The sequence below is a fragment of the Vigna unguiculata genome, chromosome 1 (assembly GCF_037176805.1).
Source record: "Vigna unguiculata cultivar grain cowpea cultivar isolate G323 ecotype 2 chromosome 1, ASM3717680v1, whole genome shotgun sequence".
In the NCBI taxonomy this organism is placed as follows: Eukaryota; Viridiplantae; Streptophyta; class Magnoliopsida; order Fabales; family Fabaceae; genus Vigna; species Vigna unguiculata.
This window is the reverse complement of record NC_140792.1, coordinates 10,379,931-10,400,502: the sequence shown is the minus strand read 5'-3', so window position 1 is coordinate 10,400,502 and position 20,572 is coordinate 10,379,931. Positions and strand designations below refer to the sequence as shown.

Here is a 20,572-nt window from a genome sequence, read left to right as displayed (position 1 = left end):
TGGGTTATTGAGTTTATAAACTTAAGTTGAAGATCTTTTATTTGTGTTTTTCGAAACGTTTTTTTTAATAAACATAAGTTTTCTGTTTTCTAAGTTGGTTGTGTAATATCTTCATTTTTAAAATGAAAAGTTCTTCAATTTTTTTTGTAAATATTTTTGTTATGATTTTTTAAAGTTGACTTTGTTTCAAAATTACTATTTTAAACAAACTTATCAAATATAAAATATTAGCTATATTTTAAGAACAAATAGTGTCTTATTGTTTATAAATTGGTAGTATGAATGTCAAGATTTTTTTTCTTAATCTAGTTTGTATATCATTAATATTTTACTAATCGGTCCTCTTATGTAGTTAATTTTATAGGTTTTTGTGTATTTATTTATACAGGTCTATTTATCTATCTATATCTATATATATATATATATATATATATATATATATATATTACTAAGCCACAAATGTCATTTTCACTTTCTAGTTTACTTGTGTGATTTAAAAAGAAATAAATAAAGAATCATATTTGTACCTTTGAATACTTAATAGACATTGTATGCTTTTTGGTTCTTCTTCATCAATCATTGAAGGATACGAAAAGCATTCATTACTATTTGTAATATAAAAGTTCCGTAACGTTTAATAAAAAACACTTCTCTATTTCGAACTTCACTTGTTGTGGTGCATGTTTCGGTGTGCCACTGTTAAAGAGAAAATGAAGACAAAGAAGTACGTAGCACCATTAAAGGAAGACATTTAAAGAGAAAGAAAATAGCTCTATAAATTAGGTAAGGAATTGGAAGTAATTAATAAAACCAAAGCAAAAACCTTAAGCCCATTTGGCCAACAGAGACATACAACCAGAGCCTAAAAGAAGGGACATATTTGCCCCTAGTTGGAGCTTCAAATTTTTCTGCAATCTTGGGTTCATAAAATCTGCTGCTAAAAGATCAACCAGAGCCATATATATCAAAATCCCAGCAGAAGCAGAATTGAAGACCCCTTCAACAGTTAAAGCAGTTGAGCTATTCTCTTTATAAGCACTTGACACTCCCATTCCAATTGCTATACCAATTGGAGTTGTCAGGGAGAAAAAAGTTGCCATAATTGCTGTAGACTTTGACTCAAACTCTGCCTGTCACAATAAATTTAATTAGCATCGATTAAAAGTTAGGAGTATTTTTTTTCTTCTATAATTTAATGTTAAGATAAACTAAAAGCATGTCTTAAATTCACTTGTGACTGTTTGGTCCTTCTCTTTTTCTTTTAACTAAAAAGGTTAGATGAAAATATGAGGATGTTGTCATCATGACAACATTTTACAACTTCCAAACTCAAAATAACCCACACGCCACTCACTTTTCTCTCCTGCTTCAAAATTTTCTCATATCAGTTCATCAATTCAGCTTCTATTTTACAAAAAGTTTCATTTTTCTCTGAAAAATACTTATTTGTCTGTATTTTTGTGATTAATCTTGAGATAAAGCAGAGGAAGAAAAAAATGACAAGAGGGTCTTAATAATTTTGTAAGGAGCAGGTAAAATTTATGAAGTAAATTGCAATACCTGAGATATGCAACCACCAAGACCCATCCCCTCAAAAAATTGATGGAAAGATAAGGCCACCAGAAGAGGTTTTATGGTATCAATGCTCCCCGCAGTTCCCAATGATAATCCAATTATCACCGAATGGACCACAATTCCTATTTCCAACACCTGATACACAATCCAATAATGCAAACTGAGCAGTATTTTCAACAAAACAAACACTCAAAATCCAACATATACAAACAAAAGCAGGCTGCATATCAACAACTCTTGACATCTTTTATGTTCATGTTTGGTTTTCAGTTCAATCCTCTGGTGAATCGAGCTTGTTTCCAAACATAGTTTGAAAAGAAAGATAAGAGAGTTATCTCTGCAGAATATATAAAATGAAAACTCAATGAAGTTAAAAATTCTGCAAACTTTTATTTCAAACATGTACTAATTGATCTGAGAGTCCAGTTTCTCTATCAGAGAATCCAAATTCTTGATCTTACTTGTGATATGATGCGCTGCCTAATTACTTCAGACGTTTCTGAATCCTGAGAGGAGAGAGGTGCTCCATGAGCATGGCCATGTGTGGCATGAGTGTGAACATGTATGTGACCAGCATGTTCATCTGCAATCTCTTCATCAGCAGGAACCTGCTTGGAGGGGTTAAAATGTTGCCTGTGGTAGAAGCCTGTGGCAAATGAGTCCACCATTAAGGTCCCAATTGAGGACATCATGGCAACAAAGCCAGTGAAGGGAAACTTCCCCCATGGATTCTCCTTAAGGCAAGGTGAAGTCAAGCTTTCATATGCATCAGGAAGTATGTGGACAAACCCAGTTGCAAGAATCACCCCTGCAGCAAAGGCCTTAACCATGAAGAATATGTCATTCTTGGGATTAAGAGCAGGGATTCTTTTGCTCAGCAATGGAAGACTCACCCCAAGAGCCCCAGCAACAAGCACAGAAGCAATTGACCCAAGTTTGTAGTGAAGCACTGCACTTGAGTCACTCCTTTTAGTCTCATCTCTCTCACATGTGCAATCTCCTAATACCAGGGTTGGCAAGAGAAAACCACATGAAACTAAGAGCAAGTTTGAGATGGTGCTTGAAGATGCTTGAAAAGTTATCATTTGAAGGAGATTGGGATTGTAACGAGTGAAGGAAGAGAGAGGGTAGTGTAAGAACCAGTGGTGCAAGGTATACGAGTCTGTCTTTGAGATGTTTTAATGATTGTTATTTAAAAGAAGAAAAAGTGAAGTTTGTATATTGATATTATGATGGGATCTAGCATGTCTATAAAAGACAAGAAGGGAGAAAATAAAAGCCACTCTGAGAGGCTCTAAAACGTGAGCATCTTAAACAGCCAATGACACAATATGTCAAACATAAATCTGGTGAAAGTCTACTTTTTTTTTTTTTTCTCTTATTTTTGTGTTTACTTCGGTACTATTTGTGTATGAAGGAAGAGATAGTAACCGTGTTTATTTCAAAGAATTAAAAGGGAAGATAGATATGTGCTTCTACATTTTTCTCATAACTCTTATTTTTTGTTCCTTAATTTTACACATGCTTTTACTATATATACTTTTACAAATAGATGTTATGTTCTGATGTGTCACCATCATACTATAACAATTAACGATAATAATTAATAACATAAATTATATTAACAATAATATTAATAATATTAACGTTAAAAATAACATCGATAGTATTAATGTTAGTTATAAAAATAAAACTACTAAAAAATAATTAAATCATGATTGTTATTATTAATTAATCTTGTTAATATTTAATAATGATAGTTATTTACTTCTTAAGTAACTATTCTTTAAATTAAAACTACTTTTTTTTTCTATTTGACCATATTTTTAAATTTAAAACAGTTTTATTACAAAGTAAATAAAAATTATTTATAATAAAATTACAAAAATTATATTAGTTTTATAATTATAATAAAAATAATAGTAATAATTTTATTACTTTTTTAATAAACAAGATGCGTACATGTGTTTTAAATGGAAATAATAATAATTATTATTATAAAAATATTAATAATGATAATAATAATAATACTAAAATTAATTATAATAATAATATTTTATTTTATATTAGTTTTAATCGTAAATGATTATTTCTATAAATTTAACCATTTTTTATTTTTATTTTTTTTCAAAATTTAACCACTATTTTAATTATAAACCTACAAAATAAATAAAAATACTTACATTAAAATTTCAAAATTATTTTAATTTTATAATTATAATAATAACAATAATAATAATTTTATTATTTTTGTTTTAATTTTATTCTTTTTAATATTTTTAATATTAAAATAATTATTTTATCAATTTTACAAGTAATTTTTTTTTAAATTAACACTTTTTTAAACTTAACTGCTTTTTTAGTTGTAAAACACCTAGAAATTAAATGAAAACTATATATAATAAAATTACAAAAAATTATTTTAATTTTATAATTATAATAATAATTTTATTACTTTTTATTATAATAATAAATTAAAAAAACATGCGCACAAAACATGTGTTTTTACTTATTAATAATAATTCAGTGTTATTTAGTTTATTAGGTCAAGAGCTATATTTAATTTTTGGAATAATTATTCGGTGAGTATAATTATTTGGAACCAAGAATTAAGCCCGTTGAATAAAAGTTAATGGCTAGGAAGTTGTAGTATTCAATTTCGACTCTGAGTTCCCTTGCTTCATTATGTTTTGGATATGATTGATTGTCTCATTTCTTTTATCTCTTAATGAAACACACATCCACACACTAAAAGATAATTTGTACTTATTCAACTACATTTTCATAAGATATGTAAAGGCTTCAAGTACTAATTAGTATTCAGATAAGATGCATAAATTCTACAAGTACTATATTTTTTACATACTTATTAATAACGTTTGTTCAAATTCATCTTTATATTAGGTATCAAAGTAACGACATGAGATTTGATAATAAAATTAAAAAATGAAAACAAAAACAATAGATAATAATATAATTTTACTAAAAGAAAAATTCACAACACTCTCCTCTCTAATTCCAAGGAGAAATTAGTAATATTTGTTTTAAAATAGGTAAAAAACTACCGAGAGAGTCTTTTAGTAATATTTTTTTTTTCTCTAAAGCATTAAAATATTAGAAAAGAAAAGGAAGTGATTTTGGTATACTTTACTAAAAAAATACTATGTTTCTCTTATAACAATAAAAATAAGCATTATGGTAAATTTATCAACTTTAGAGTTTTCTTCCCATACTCTCCCACTTAAAATTTTGATGAAATTAATCAAATATTCATACCATGCTTCGTTCATTATCACCTATATCGTCTATTTTTTTCAATAGCCCACAATATGATTGAATCTATACCTAAATTTGTTAATGTCAATTGGCTTTACAATAACACCTAATTTGTTTTAATTAGTGAAAGTCTTTTTTCATATTCTCACTTCCTTCCTATACTTCTCGAACAAAGTAGTAGTGTATATTGGTATGTGTTTTCTTGAAATGAAAGAAAAAAATTCCTCGCAATGTATAAGCACTTCGACTATCACAATATACAACAATCTTTTGCTGTTCATGTTTGAATTCCTTCATTAACCTTTGAATCTAAATAGTTTCTTTGCATGCTTTGTAGTAAATAAAGCTATAACATTTTTTGTGATCTAGATAACAAACTTATTTTTCCTACTAAAAGTATAAACAGATAGAAAATAATAAATCTCTTTTAATCAAAATCACTTATAAAAATTGAATCAATATAGTCTTTAAAACTAATTCTCATCCTCTAAAACATAATGCAATATTCAAGGTTCCTTTCACGTATCTAAAGATCCTTTTAAAACACTTTGATGCTCCCAACACGATTTTTCATGAATCTACTAATCACTCTCACTACTTGTGCCATGTTTGGTATTGTACAAATCATAGCATACATTAGGTTGACCATTGTTGATGCATACAGTATTCAAGACATTTTCATATTCCCTGTTTCATTGTTAGGACTCATACTTACAATTGATAGAAAATCAGGTCAAAATTTTGCTTACAATTTTGTATATTCAAGCATCAAAATTTTAGTCAGTAATTACTAATTATGTTGAGGATTCAAAATCTTTCTATCTTTTCTATCTTGGTGAATTCACATCCTTAAAATCTTGTTGGTCCCAAGTCCTTCATATCAAACTCCTTAGCCAAATGTGCCTTTAATTCCTTGATTCAAGCATTGTTAAGGCCTACCACCAATATGTCATCCATATACAATATCAAGATGATAAAACCACTCTCATCAAACCTATTGTAATAGGTATTACAGTTTGAACCTAATATTGTAACCAACGTTAATAATGAAGGAACTAAATTTCTTATTCCAAACCGTACAAATATTTGGTGAAGTTGCTAAGCATGTTTTCTTGTTCTTTAAAGTGTTATGGTTAGAGCATATGTCTTTCCTATTCAAGTTCTCCATACAAAAATATTTACATCTAATTGCTCAAGACATGAACCAAATGTAACAATTAATTGCTCAAGTTAATGCCTTTCTTTTAGCATATCTCTTTAGTACCAATCTAGCATAATATTGTTCCACTTGATTGTTGTCATCTCGTTTGATCTTATATACCCATTTGCAACCAATAATTTTCTAACCTTTCAGAAATTTGATAAGCTTCCATATCTTGTTTCTATTAAAGGCTCTCTTTGTTCATTTAGAAGACAACACACATAATGGCTTGCCATAACATATTGTGACTACCAAGATAGTTTAACCCTTTCTCATGTTGATTGTCAAAGTCTTGCATCACTAACCTCATTTGACTCTTCTTTATACTCACATTCTAATTAAAAAGAATCATCTAAAGGCTTCTTCTTTATTTGCATTGTATCAATATCCTTTGTAAGGATGTTATTTATCTGTTCATTTTGCAGTTAATTTTTCTTTTTCAAAAGTTACATCCTTGCTAACAAAAGCCTTAGGAGTAGTGGGATGCCACAAGCAATATCCCTTTCACATTGTCAACATAACCCAAGAATATACATGTTCTAAATTTGGAACTAACTTTTTTCTTTCTCAGTTGTACATCACAAACACAAGACAACCAAATACATGTAAGGAAGAATAATTTATTGGTTTCCATTCCACATCTCTAATGGTGTCTTCAACTATATGTTATTGATGGTGATCAACTTGTGATGTAATAGGAAGCCTTAACTACTTTTACAAAGAAAGACTTAACCACTCGTTCTTAATTCTTTTCTCAATTTCATGCTTTACTCGTGCTTTGAATTTCTTGAATACTAGAAATACATCTGACTTCCTTTTGATAGGGTACACCTATAATCTCCTAGCATAATAATCAAATAGCCATTCTAACAAACTTCTAGTTATGTTTCTTGCATATCACACAATGCTAACATAAAGGTAAAACAACCTCTTTGCCCATGTAAGAGATTACGGTCTGCAAGGATGTTTAGACCTTGCATTGACACATGATCTAGTCTATGATGTAGCACCATCACAACTTATTCTTAACTTCTTGTTGCAAATGTTACATTTGTTTCTTGTAATGTATCTTCTAAAAGTACTAACAAATTTGCCTTGACCTTTTCCGCTTTCATCACTACCATATTCCTTCTTACCACATTTAAGGATCTTATACCAAAGGTCATCTAATTTCTTAATAGAGAATTTTTTTTCTTCAAGTCCTTCACATTTTGTACTCCTTGAATTGTGTGTATAGTACCATACCACGTTTATTTTATTTTAACAGTACCAACATTAACAATCTCTAAGGTAGGATGATATCTCATGGACATGGATCCATCAAAGGTTGGTTCATAAGTGTGAAACTAATCTTGATTGGAGTGTTAGAGAACATATCAACATACCCTAAGTTTTTTTTTATCAAGTGCTAACAACAAAGGGTTAAAACAGGAATATGTCTTAGTGTTAAATCATGATTGCATCTAATAATGATAGATGTAATGATTCATCTAGCGACAATAAATTCAAAATACCTTGCGTACATATTTGCATTTGATAAACTTATGCTCAATGTAATCAATAAATGGTTGTTTTAAAATTCTACATAGTATTGCTTTTAACTTACAAATACTTTTACAATGTTAGCAGAGAATGTTCTTTCATTTGACCACCAAGAGCATCTCGTAAAAGGACATCAAAAATAGATGATATCTCGAATAATGTGCCAAAGTTGTCTCGCATCTATAACTTCATTGAAAGGAAATCTGACACCTATGAAATACAAATCCACCTAGTACGATACTCTCTTTTACTCTAGTTGAGACAAAAGTAGTAAGACCTTTTTGATAAGCTATGTTAAATATCAAAATGCTTCTTTAAATAAATTTATTCATTTAATGTTTCATGGAGAGAATTTAATACAACCCTCAACGTCTACAAGGATAATGTAACATTTAACATTAAGAACGAAGAACATATTCATGTCTAAATGACTAGAAAAAATTTGCAACACTTTTAGATAACATGTTATTGGACTGTCAACTAACTTTATAGAATGAGAGCTTGTTGAACTATATTAGCGAAAATATCTTGATAGTGAATCTGTTTACTTAAATTTGCAATTGACTATCTTAACTAAACACCAATCCTGTGAAAATTGCATAAACATTTAGATACACAATTTGACTCTTTCTTCTTGTGTATGCTACTGATTTTTTCACTTGGATTCATGCATTAAGTTACATTTTAATCCACTATCCACATATAATGTAATTTTTTTGCATCATTGGAGCTAATTACTATTTTCTCACTAGAGTCACATTCTATTAATCTACCACTTATTGTCAAAGTCATTTCTTGATTTGAACTTTCCACCTTTCTACCTTACTTTTTTCTTAAGTTATTCTTCAATAATAGTTCCAACAACATTCTCAATGTCTATCAATAATATTAATGATGAGTTGATCATATAAATAAGATAAACTTTGAAGTAGAGTTCATGCATATTCATTTTCAACTGTTAAATTGGCCATTGAAAGTTGGGCAAATAACATACTTATATTATTGATGTGGTCTATCACCAATGTAGACTCACTCAATACTAAAAAAACCACAATAGTGACTGAAAATTCACTCACTAAATGGGTAAAATCAATTACTAATGGAAATTGTGGTTGATTTAGTGACTAAAATAATTGGTCATTATTATGTTGGTCATTGATCCATAGTGACCGAAATCAGTGAAAAATCAATGACTGAAATCAGTGACCAAGTTTCTAACTGAATCTTTGGCTGAATTAGTGACCGAATATGTAATCAAAATTTGTGACCGAATTTTGTGACCAAATTTGTGACCGAAATTAGTGACCGGGTTTGTGATTGAAACTAGTGACCGATTTAGTGGTTGGTTTTAAAATCTCGATTTTGTGACTAAATTCATCACTAATGTGGTTTTTTTCAATATCAAATCTCTTTGTTTATAAATGTCATATAATAAATGTATATAATGACATGATATGTTCCACAATTACATCATTATACTACATTCACATATATGTTTTTCAAAATAATACAATCATCGAAAGTACTGCTAATGTTATTACATCACTGAGATTCAATGTGAAAAATACAAAATATATAGTAAACAAAAAGATAAACTCTAACTAAGGAGAATGAATTTTCCATTTATGATAATCATGCAACGGAATATTCGCGTTTGGAAAAAAAAGAGAGGTGGTGAATTGGTTTCTTAATAGAAATTGTGCTTTAAAATTTTCCTTAAAAATTATTGTTCAATTAAAACCTTTTCTCTTATTTTAATAACTTAAGTAAAATAAAAAGAGTAGGGAATAGAAAATTCATACACAAATATTGTATATTAGTTCAGATAAAAATACCTTATGTCCAGTTGTTAATCTTTCTAAAGAGGGATAAACTCAAATACTAAAATAAACCAAACTTACAATCACAAAAAGAAAGAGTTTAAGGTTTAGAGAGACACAAGAGATGAAAGACACCTTTCTTGAATCACACAAGGAATGAAACACCTCTTTTTAGTCACACGAAGGATGAACAACTTCTCCTAGCAACAATATCAACACTCAATCACACAAAAATCCACTTGGTGAAAGTTATCGTTCTAGCCACACTAGATTTTTCAAAGCCCATTTTCACAAACACAAAGAGTTTCTCTAGCAGTCACATCTCTAAACCTTTGAATGAAAAGTTACATTCAAATTAGGTCTCCGCAAAAATATATAGACTTCTTATTTGAAAATTAGGTAAAAAATCTAAAGAGTCAAGTCACAATTATCGTTGATAATCAATTATTTACTAATGATAATCGATTATCATATAAGCATATTTGAAAACATTTTCTCTTTTGATAATTAATTACCAACAATGATTAATCAATTATCACGAAGACTCTTCTGAATAACTTGATTTCAATTGGATAATCGATTATCATTAGTGAAACTCGATTATCACAAATTTTTTTAGAAAATATAAACTTTCCTGAGTGATATTTGTGCATGTTTCTTTATGACTCTTTAAGCTAAGTACTACAAATAACTTATTCACTAATATATGGCATATTACAAAGGCTTAGTCAAATACATAAATAGAATGCAAGTCTTCCAATATCTTTTTTCATCATTTTAAGTTCTTGGTCTTGCTTTTATCATTATCAAAATTTATTTTTGAAGAATGATCTCCATCATATTCTTCTTTGGCTAACACAATTCATATTTGAGTAGGTTGAAATTTTATCTTCTCCATCAAGAGTTGCAAAATTTTGTTATTTTGTTAAATTTCTCTCTCATTGTTGAATATTCTATCAAAAAAATTCATCCCTCTCAGTTTGAACTTCCAATAACTTATTTTTTTAACTAAATCTCATCCCTTATGCCTTGCACAAATGAAGATATAGAATCATGATAGGATTGTATCCTAATTGCTTTGGTTAACTCAGATCTAAGCCCATAAACCTTGCCTTTGTTATTTCTAGCAACTTTACACCAAAGTTGTAATTCATCAATTGAAGATACTCATGCAATAGATATTGATTGAGATGCTTCTTCCCATACACGAGTAAACTCTATCTATAAACATAAAAATAAAAATGGCAATGCATTGGCAAAAAAAAGAAGAAGAAGACACTAATGTTAGACAATATGACATGTGTTGATCTTTGATCCACCCAAGTTTTGTCCTTCTTTCGTTGGTGTGTATGACAAAACAAATCTAATCGAGTAGGAGATTTTCCATTCAACTTTTCCTAATACCAAGTAGACAAAAATACTAATTTAGAAATGAAAATATGTACCAAAAAAGAAAACATGTTTGTCAACTTACATTTTAATGGAATAAAGACTACTAAATCATAGATACAAGCAAAACTTATATTTACTTTTTAATTTTGATAATGCACCAAACCTTACAACAACAATGTAACCAAATTGGAACTAATGTCGTGTATCCTATCCAATATAATGTGTTTGGAAGTTTTACTAAAAACTTCAATTTCCAAGCCCTTAGTGGGCCTTCTTGAAAAAGTAATTTGATAATGAAACAAAGACTATAAGGAATTTGATTTATGATTGAGAGAAGAAGATCAATAACAACAATATCACCCAAGAAGATAAATATAATCCTAACCAGCAACCAAATCATAAACAACCTTGTTTGAAAGATTAAACAAAAAAAGTGTATCCATAAATTCAGTTGAAATTCACAATCCATAAATTGTTTGATGTATTTTTTATTAAGAAAAGTGATGAGATGAAGGAAAATGACGAAAAGATAACACATAAATGGGTAATGAACATAACAAAGAGTGAAAGTGAAATAAAAGGGAAGAAGAAATTTAAATAACCTAGTGGAGAAAGTTATTTCCCTAATAACACAACATAACAGAACAACCTCATCAAGTGGATATGTGAATCTTGACAGTGCCACTATGGACTTTTTTTAGGAGGTTGCAACGCTTTTGCCCATGCTTGTTGACAACGTCATCGTCATAGTTGGGTTGGAGTGTAGCAGTGGAAGGTTCAAATTAGGGTTCAAGGTTTGAGTTAAGGGGGAGTAAAATGTAGAAAGTAAAAAGTAAAATAAAAAAATTAAGATTAATTAAATAATATAGTCATTGATTTCATGACCAATTTTCTGTGACATAAAATTCAATTACTATTTTGGTCACTAAATCACAAAAATCATTTTTGGTCACTAATTTAGTCACTAATAATGACAACATTTTTCTATCACTAGTTTCGGTCACCATTCAACAGATTTCGAGTAGTGACTCATTTTATTTCTCTTCGTGAATATTGTAACATAATAAAATAGAAATAAGAAAATAAAATCACATTGATTATAAGTCCATTTTCCCAAAACACGAGAAAATTAAAAAACTTTAATATAACATAATTCATATGTTCATAATTACATTACACAAAATCCACCAAAATTCGACATAATAAATTTTACATCAAAAGTCTAAATATGAAAATTCTTTCAAAAGCCCAGGTAACCCCTGCACTCCACCTCTAAGCATATCTTGGCTCACCTGTCAAATCATCTGCTTCCGGATAATAAGTTATCCGATCATCGCCACGCACACACAGATAGGGTAAGCTATGCACAATATATGAATATATATATATATATATATATATATATATATATATATATATATATATATATATATATATATATATATATATATATATATATATATATATATATATATATATATATGAAATAAATATGTACTCCATTCCCAAAGAAATCGCATCACGTAAAATGTTTCTTTATTTTCAAAATAACCATTCCCTGATCTCATAGTCCTTCATGAGTCATATGCATGAACTAGGTCCTAGGACTCCACTGTGCTCCCACGAAACTAACCCATTTGTGGTCCAACCCTATGAGCCTATCTTGCTCATAGTCTTGCCCTACAGACTCCTCATCTGTAGTAACACATCCAAGCCTCGCTCGCTCGGACCATGGCACGCACGCAATCACCATACTATGGACTCCTTGCCCAATAGCAGCCGACAGGAACATCACAATTCCTTGCCCATCGTGCGCCCGATGCATGTAATCACCATACTAAGGACTCCTCGCCACTTAGTAGCCGACGAGAACTACATAGTTCCATGCCCATCATGCGTCCAACCATCAAGTACATCCCAGACCCCCTATTGGACCTAGTACTTCAAGCCCAAACACTAAAACACAAGCATATCCTTCATATACTTTAGACACTCACAATCAAACAGTTCTACATCACACCTAACATGAACTCGCAGTATCCTCGCTTAAGCTAGAGCTCTTCGCCCAGGCTAGCCCGTCAGCCTCGCTTAAGCTAACCCACCTCGCCTAGGCGAGCGTGAAATAGTGGTTTTACCCCTTTGCCTCGCTTAGGCGAGCTCATCTCGCCTGAGCGAGACCTTAAGTCGCTCAACACACAAAACACCTCGCCTAGATGAGGATTCAATCACAAAAACACCAAGTCTCATCGAGGCCTCGCTTAGGCGAGCCATTCTCGCCTAAACGAGTGTATCTGTTGCTCAACACTCCAAAACGTCTCGCCTGGGCGAGAAGTCGCGCTCAAAACATCCAAGTTTCCTTGCGACCTCGCTTAGGCCAGCCAATCTCGCCTAAGCGAGACTGTATTTCGCCCAAATCCAACCTTGGTCGCCTGAGCGAATTGCTCGAGTCTAAACACTAAATGGACTCCTACAACTCTCGCCTAAGCGAGAAGGAGTCGCTTGGGCGAAACTTGCAGAGTTTTGCCACTGCACATGCACTAAAGACACCCAAAACCAATCCAATTCGTAATACATTCATATTCTTTATCTCTAGTTCATCAATCAAGCCATAAAACACAGTGCAAACACAATTGGGTCCTCAAGACATAGTGATGAACCGTAAACCAAAATAAAAGTACCCAAAACCCTCATCAATTCTGGTTTCATACCAAAAGACTTTACACTCTACAGTCCATTCCCAAATTCTCAATTTCAGTGCACATTATATCAAAAACCACACCATATAGGATCCAATTGGATAACAAAGCACAGAAACACAAGCAATATCAAAACACACATAATTTCAGCACCCCTAATGTGTCTTATGGTTGGGTTAAAGGGCTTAAACGAATTTAGGCTTTATGGTATGTTTAATTCTCATTTAAGGATATTATTATAGGATGGTTTCTAACTCCTCTTGGGAGCCCCTTCTAGGTTTACTTTTGCCCTCTCATATTCCCTCCAAAACTACACTTAAAAAATAAATGTTTTAGGATACACTCCAATCAGTATAAGCTTACATTACCAATTCCATGCTCATACATATTATTAAAAATTAATAACAAAACAACAACATATAATTGGCATACATAGGACTCGAACCCAAGTCTTCTCACACAATCAAAGTACTCTCAACCATTTGAGCTAGTACTTTTCCACATCACATCAAAAAATAATTAATGCCATAAAGGCTCTTTCTACCCGCATTTATTAATTAATTATTTAATTAATTAATTTTCACGAGTCTTACAGATATTCTTATGTAAAGTGACTTAACCTTATAAAATTTAATGAGAGTGTCCCAAATATACTTCATAGTAGTCTTATCTAAATTGCTAGATAACATCACATTTGCCATATCTAAGTAATAAAATTTGTAATAACAATAGTCTACATATTTTGTCTTTTCTAAAAATTGTTTTCATTTTTCAGTTTCCACAAGAAACTATTCCCATTCGATTTCTCTATCTCATATTTTGCTAACTAACATGTCTTTAAAATAGACTTATGCACTTTTCACTATGTAATAGTATTTTCTACTAGAACAATGATGATAAACTGTGAACTAGTGCTCCAAGTAACACTACAAAAAAAATAAAATTATATTTAATGAGAGTTATTTTACGGAGGTTATAAAACCTCCCATAGATTAATATGATTTAGGATTGTTTGGTGTATTGTCTAAAATGATAATTATACTGTAGGTTTTAATTTCTTTTTTTTTTTTTAAAGGATTATAACCTACACTATTTTTTTATTTTTTATTTTTTATTTCCAACTTAATTTTTCACTCTCTTCCAAAATTTTCCATGACGTAAAATAAAAAACACTCATCTAAAACTTCTCCAAAATCAAAACCCTAAAACTTTCCCCCAAATCAAAACCCTAAGCACCAATTCATCACTAATAAATCACTGATTCATCATTTGTCGCCTCAATCATTGACATTCTATTACTAATAGATACATATAAATACCAAATCTTTCATTCGTCAAAAGTTTTCTAGATATGTACTTTCACACAGTGGCAGAGCATTGTTGGAGCAAGCAGGGGCCACGAGTTAACGAAAATAAAATTAGGTATTTTTTATTTCTTTTATAGGGTATAACATTTAATGTTAATAAATAATAAAATATAAAATCAAATATAATAAAGAAAAAAATCATTAAGATAATTTTTATTTTTTATTTCCATTGCCTTTTTAGTTTTTCACATCTTGTATTTATCTCTCACCCTTATCTGATTTCTTTTTGTTACGTTATCACAAAAGAAAAAAAGTAATTTTCTCTTGTCTCACTTGGTAGTGAATTGATTATCATAATTTTTGTTAGTAATTATGTCTCTCAATTATTGATTATATTATGATAAATTATTTTTTAGTCTTAAACTTGTTTTTAAATAGGTATATTGATGAAAAAAATAGAATAAATTCATTTTTTAGAATTGATAAAACATAAGTCAAGATCAAAATATGACAATATGGTTTCTCATTGCATAAAAATGAAATGAAATGCGACTTTTGAATCGATATGTGCACATTAGGAAAATGGGAAATGAATATTTTGCAGATAAATATGATTATTTATATTGAAAAAAAATAGCTGAAAAATTTAGTTATGATTGAATTATTTTATAAGTTCAAGAATATGAAAAACGATAGACAATTCGTTAGATAGTATAATTTGTTTTATAGTTATAGGTATACTAAAGTATTATTCATTTTCAATTAATGAGTGACAATAATGTCAACTATGTAAATTTTAAGTATATTATTTTGCCTCTCCCAAAAATTTTGCTCAAGATCTGTCACTGCTATCACACTATCACATACTCTATATTCATTAGCAAGAATAATTTTTTCTAATGTGAAAGATCAAACTAGATGCAATCATAAAACATATTATGATTTTTCTGCAACACCACTGCAAAACTTGTAGTGAAATACAATCAAAATCCAAATTATAATGTCATTATGTTAGATATGCATAAGTCATGGGAAAAAAAATGCACAAAAGGTGTTTGGTGAAAACAACTCAAAGAGAGCTTGCTTACTGATTTATTAGAATCTTGATCAATATATAGAGTACAATATCTCATCATAGAGAGAAAAGAAAAAACCTAATAAAACAATAAAATAGAATATTTGATAATAATGAAAGAAAATCAATTATATGATATCTCTCGATATATAAATAAATGTGCAGTTGTGTTATTTTGTGTTGCTTTCATGTATTGTGTAGTAGTGCTATTTCCTTTATGTGTTGCAGGGCTATCACAGGACAAATTTTGGACATCATCAAAAAGGGGGAGATTGTTGGAAGGGGGAGCTACTTCAACTATATATGAAGATGGTTTTAATGATGTCTACTTGGTTAAATTAGCCTTGTTTTAGTTAGGTTATGCATTAGGCTATTAGTATGAAATTATCATATGTAAATCCAGCCTGTAATCAGGTTTTAATTAGGCTTGCATTAAGCTGTAATTAACCATCACACTCTTACTTGTGCAAACATGAATGATTAGTTGTTTAACTAACGGATTAACTGTGAGTACTGCACTAAAGTAGTGAAAACACACTCACGATAATCGATTAGGTAAACTCCTAATCCATTAATGTTAGTAGAGAACTTAGTATAAAAACTATTTCTGAAATCTGTTTCAGTTAGAGAGAAAATTTACAGATCACTGAAATTCATTCTGAGAAACAGCCCTCTGAGAGACACAGACTTCTTGAGCATTCTGGAAGATCATTCAAGTGAAGATTCAAGGAGATTGATGGTTGATTCTACCTTGATAGGTCTAGCTTGAATCTAGGAGCAAATTGACAAACCTGCACAACATAGTTGTATTCGTTTCTTGTTTCCTACATGATTGTTGTTAGTTTTATTCTTATACTTCGGGAATTTTGAGAACTTTTTCACCATTAAGCTCAAGGCTTTACTGTCAAAGTTTCCATCATTAGAGTCATCTGCAAAATCTGCTTTCTTCAGTTTTGCTGTAGATTTTATAGCACTCTTCAAAGCTATTGTGTGCCTCTTTTCTCCATCCTCTCCTGCCTTGAGTCTTCCAAGCTTTAGTTTGTGCTCTCTTAGCTTCCCAAAGAGTGTAGCTATGTTCATGGTAGTGAGATCTTTGGATTCTGAAATACCAGTGACTTTGGGTTGTCATGTCTTGTTTAAGCTCTTCAATATCTTGATATTGAGTTCTTCTTTGTCAAAAGTCTTGCCAAGGGCTAAGAGATGATTTACTATATGTGTAATCTCTTCTGTACATCACATATGCTTTCCCCAATTTTCATTCTGAACATTTCATACTCTTGAATGAGAGTATTCTTCCTTGCTCTTTTAACCTCATTTGTGCCCTCATGGGTGACTTCCAAGACATCCCACATCTCTTTGGCTGATTCACACACAAAGACCCTGTAAAATTCATCCAGTGTTAATGCAAAAGATATAATATTTTTGGCTCTAACCTCATAATGTGCCCTCTTATTCTCATCAGGGGTCCATTGTGAGAATTCTTTAGAAAAAGTCTCTCCATCCACTATTTTAATTGGTTTAAAAGGTCCATTCACCACAGCATCCCATACCCCTTTGTCTACTGATTCAAGAAAAATTTTCATTCTAATTTTTCATTCTAATTTTCCAGAATGGATAGTTTTCACCAGCAAACAAAGGGGGCCTGTTAAGGGATGCCCCTTCAGCAAAGGTTTGAGATGTATTAGACATATCGGGATCTTTCTAATCGATTAGCGTGCGATTAACCAACTCTGGTGCCAATTGTTAAAACAGATATGTATAATAGCTCAACCCAAAAAGGGATCTGAATTTATTAATGAGCCTTTCACTTGTTTAAGATGAATCTTGAAGGAGTCTTTAAGTCTTATAACTCAATTAATCAATTTCGCAGTTCTGTGTTAATGGACTATTTAAAGCAATCAAGAAAGATTGTAAGAGAAGAGAAAGAAGCAACACACAACAGTTTATACTGGTTCGATTCAAGATGAATCTACGTCCAGTCTTCTCCTAAGTAACCCACTTAGGAGGATTCCACTAACACAAATAGGATTCAAGAATTACAAGAATACCTATATAATTCTAGAACCTAAAAACCCAAAGAACTTGATCTACCAATCAAGAACTCCCCCTAGGAGCAATGCATCCACGCAATTGCACCTAGGCCTACACTTCACACAATGAAGCAACCGTAATCAGAGATACAATCAAAATAAAGAAGAAACGAATACACCTATGTTGTGCATATTTGTCAATTTGCTCCTAGATTCAAGCTAAACCCATCAAGGTAGAATCAACCATCAATCTCCTTGAATCTTCACTTGAATGATCTTCCAGAATGCTCAAGAAATCTGTGTCTCTCAGAGAGCTATTTCTCAGAATGAATTTCAATGATCTGTAAATTTTCTCTCTAACTGAAACAGATTTCAGAAAACAATTTTTATATTAAGTTCTCTGCTGACATTAATGGATTAGGAGTTTACCTAATCGATTATCGTGACTGTGTTTTCACTGCTTTAGTGTAGTACTCACAGTTAATCCATTAGTTAAATAGCTAACCATTCATGTTTGCACAAGCAAGAGTGTGATGGTTCATTTACAACTTAATGCAGGCCTAATTAAAACCTGATATCAGGCTTGATTTACATATGATAATTTCATACTAATAGCCTAATGCACAACCTATATAAAATAGGGCTAATTTAACCAAGTAGACATCATCAAAACCATCTTCATATATAGTTGACGTAGTTCCCCCTTCCAACAATAAAAGCAAAAGATATATAATATCTTTATCAAATTATTGGGTAATAAAATAATAAAATAAGAATTCAACTAAAAAAATATGAAGAAGTGTACAAAATAAATAATAAATGATAATGTAATTTATTAAAGGATAAAATTACAATACCATTTTCTCTAACTCAATAAAAAAAATATCAATCTTTCTTAAAAATAAGAAAAACAATTACAAAAACCTTAATAACTATTTTTTTATTTATTTTTCTCTCAAACATTAAAATAAAAAAATGATTTTAATATATCTTACCATAAAAACTCTCTAATTTTCTTCTTCCAATTTGAATTAATGATCAGTACATAAAACAGTCAAATAACAGAGTCAAATTCTCTCAACTAGAATATTTGTTTCTCCAAAAAGATACTGCAATCTGGATTGAGAATTTATGCACGCTGGAAATTACTAATTTGAATAGTTTGCAGTGGTTTTGGATGGCATGGCAAAACACTTTATGGTACCCAAGGGCATTTAGGTCATTCAAAATGAAGATAGAGATGGAGTCAGAAAAGCAAAAATGGGGTCATAGAATGGAATTACGTGCATCCATAGTGGGAAAAGATGTCTTACCTAAAAAATAATATATGAACTTTGTGTTGACAACATGTTGTCATGCAAACCTTTTACTACGTGTGATTTACCTAGCATTTGTTTCATTCTTTGTCTTAATTTGGCTATTATGTCGATATTATGTCTTTGCATTTCCAACACTCCAGCTTCTTGCCCATTACATAAAGCTTCTTCAACTAGTGATTTGATTATTCAGTTAAAGAAAAAACAAAGTTAATGTGGTCTTTTTGAATCCTAGCTATCGTGGCTCTTACTTTTTTCCATTTTCAACTATTGTTTCTTAGAATTACCATTATCTCTTTGGCAGTTTTATTAGTGGAAAACAACTGGGATTTCTTTTTGGGGGTTGTTTCATGTCAATTTTTTGTCCATTGTGGTGATATGAAAAAAGTGAGGATAAATATTTTTCTACTCATTAAAAGGGTGTGAAAAACTAGTTTTAGGCGTATTCTACTTCAAGAGAGTTATTTGCAAATAAATTAATGCTATTTTGTTTCACCATATTTATCCTTTTCTTATTTTATTTTTTTACATTTATTTTCACTTTATATATATAATTTTTTAATTTTAAACAACGTTAAGAATTCAAGTATAAGTTCGTAAATTTCACCTAAGGTAAAATTAAAAAACTTGAGTATTATATATAAAGTAAAATATTCAATAAATTTATTTTTTTTAAATTTTGGATTAAAAATTATATCATTTTCTTATAATAATTAGATTTAAATTTCATTAAAGTTATATTTTTCTGTTGAATCTCTTGAAAAATATGTAATTTATATTTTTAAAATAATAAATACTAACTACATACGATGATGTTGATTAAAATTAAAAAAGAAAAACTACATACAATGATACTTTTCTTAGGTATAAGATTTCTATAATTTCTATAAGTGAACAACTATAGAGTGAACAAAACTCAAATTTAGACATGGTACATTTGAATATTCACATAACACGAAATTTAAAACCTTATTGTGAATAAGATGCTCACTTATAACAATAAAAATATATTATTATTATTATTGTGTATTCTCTAAATTTTAGCATGGTTCCACGTTATAATTAGTTTTGAATTGCAAGAACAAACATCAAATGAATGAGAACTGAGTTGTCATTATTTATCATTCTTCTTGTTCTTTGAGAAAAAAAAAAAAAAAAGAGTGATCTTTTCCAATTTCTTCAAAGAATCTTCTCTGAAAAGGGGTTCAACAAGCATATTCCTAAGTAACACCACTACTATTGACTTAGTTGCACAATGAATCATGGTTTTTCATTATTTTCATTGATCTTAGAAAGGATTTGTACCAATATGTATTGAGCTAGCTTTTCAGCTCATCTTGCA

The 20,572-nt window shown here is 30.2% G+C and overlaps 1 protein-coding gene across 1 annotated transcript; it reads right to left on the bottom strand.

Moving 5' to 3' along the window:
- Positions 1–750: 750 nt before the first annotated feature.
- ZIP1 (zinc transporter 1 precursor) lies at positions 751–2,805 on the bottom strand. Its single transcript, XM_028062454.2, has 3 exons — positions 2,037–2,805; positions 1,561–1,710; positions 751–1,130 (listed from the first exon to the last, which is right to left on the bottom strand). Exons 1-3 carry the CDS (start codon positions 2,658–2,660, stop codon positions 825–827), a joined length of 1,080 nt encoding a protein of 359 aa, XP_027918255.1. The 5' UTR covers positions 2,661–2,805; the 3' UTR covers positions 751–824.
- Between the last annotated feature and the right edge of the window lie 17,767 nt (positions 2,806–20,572).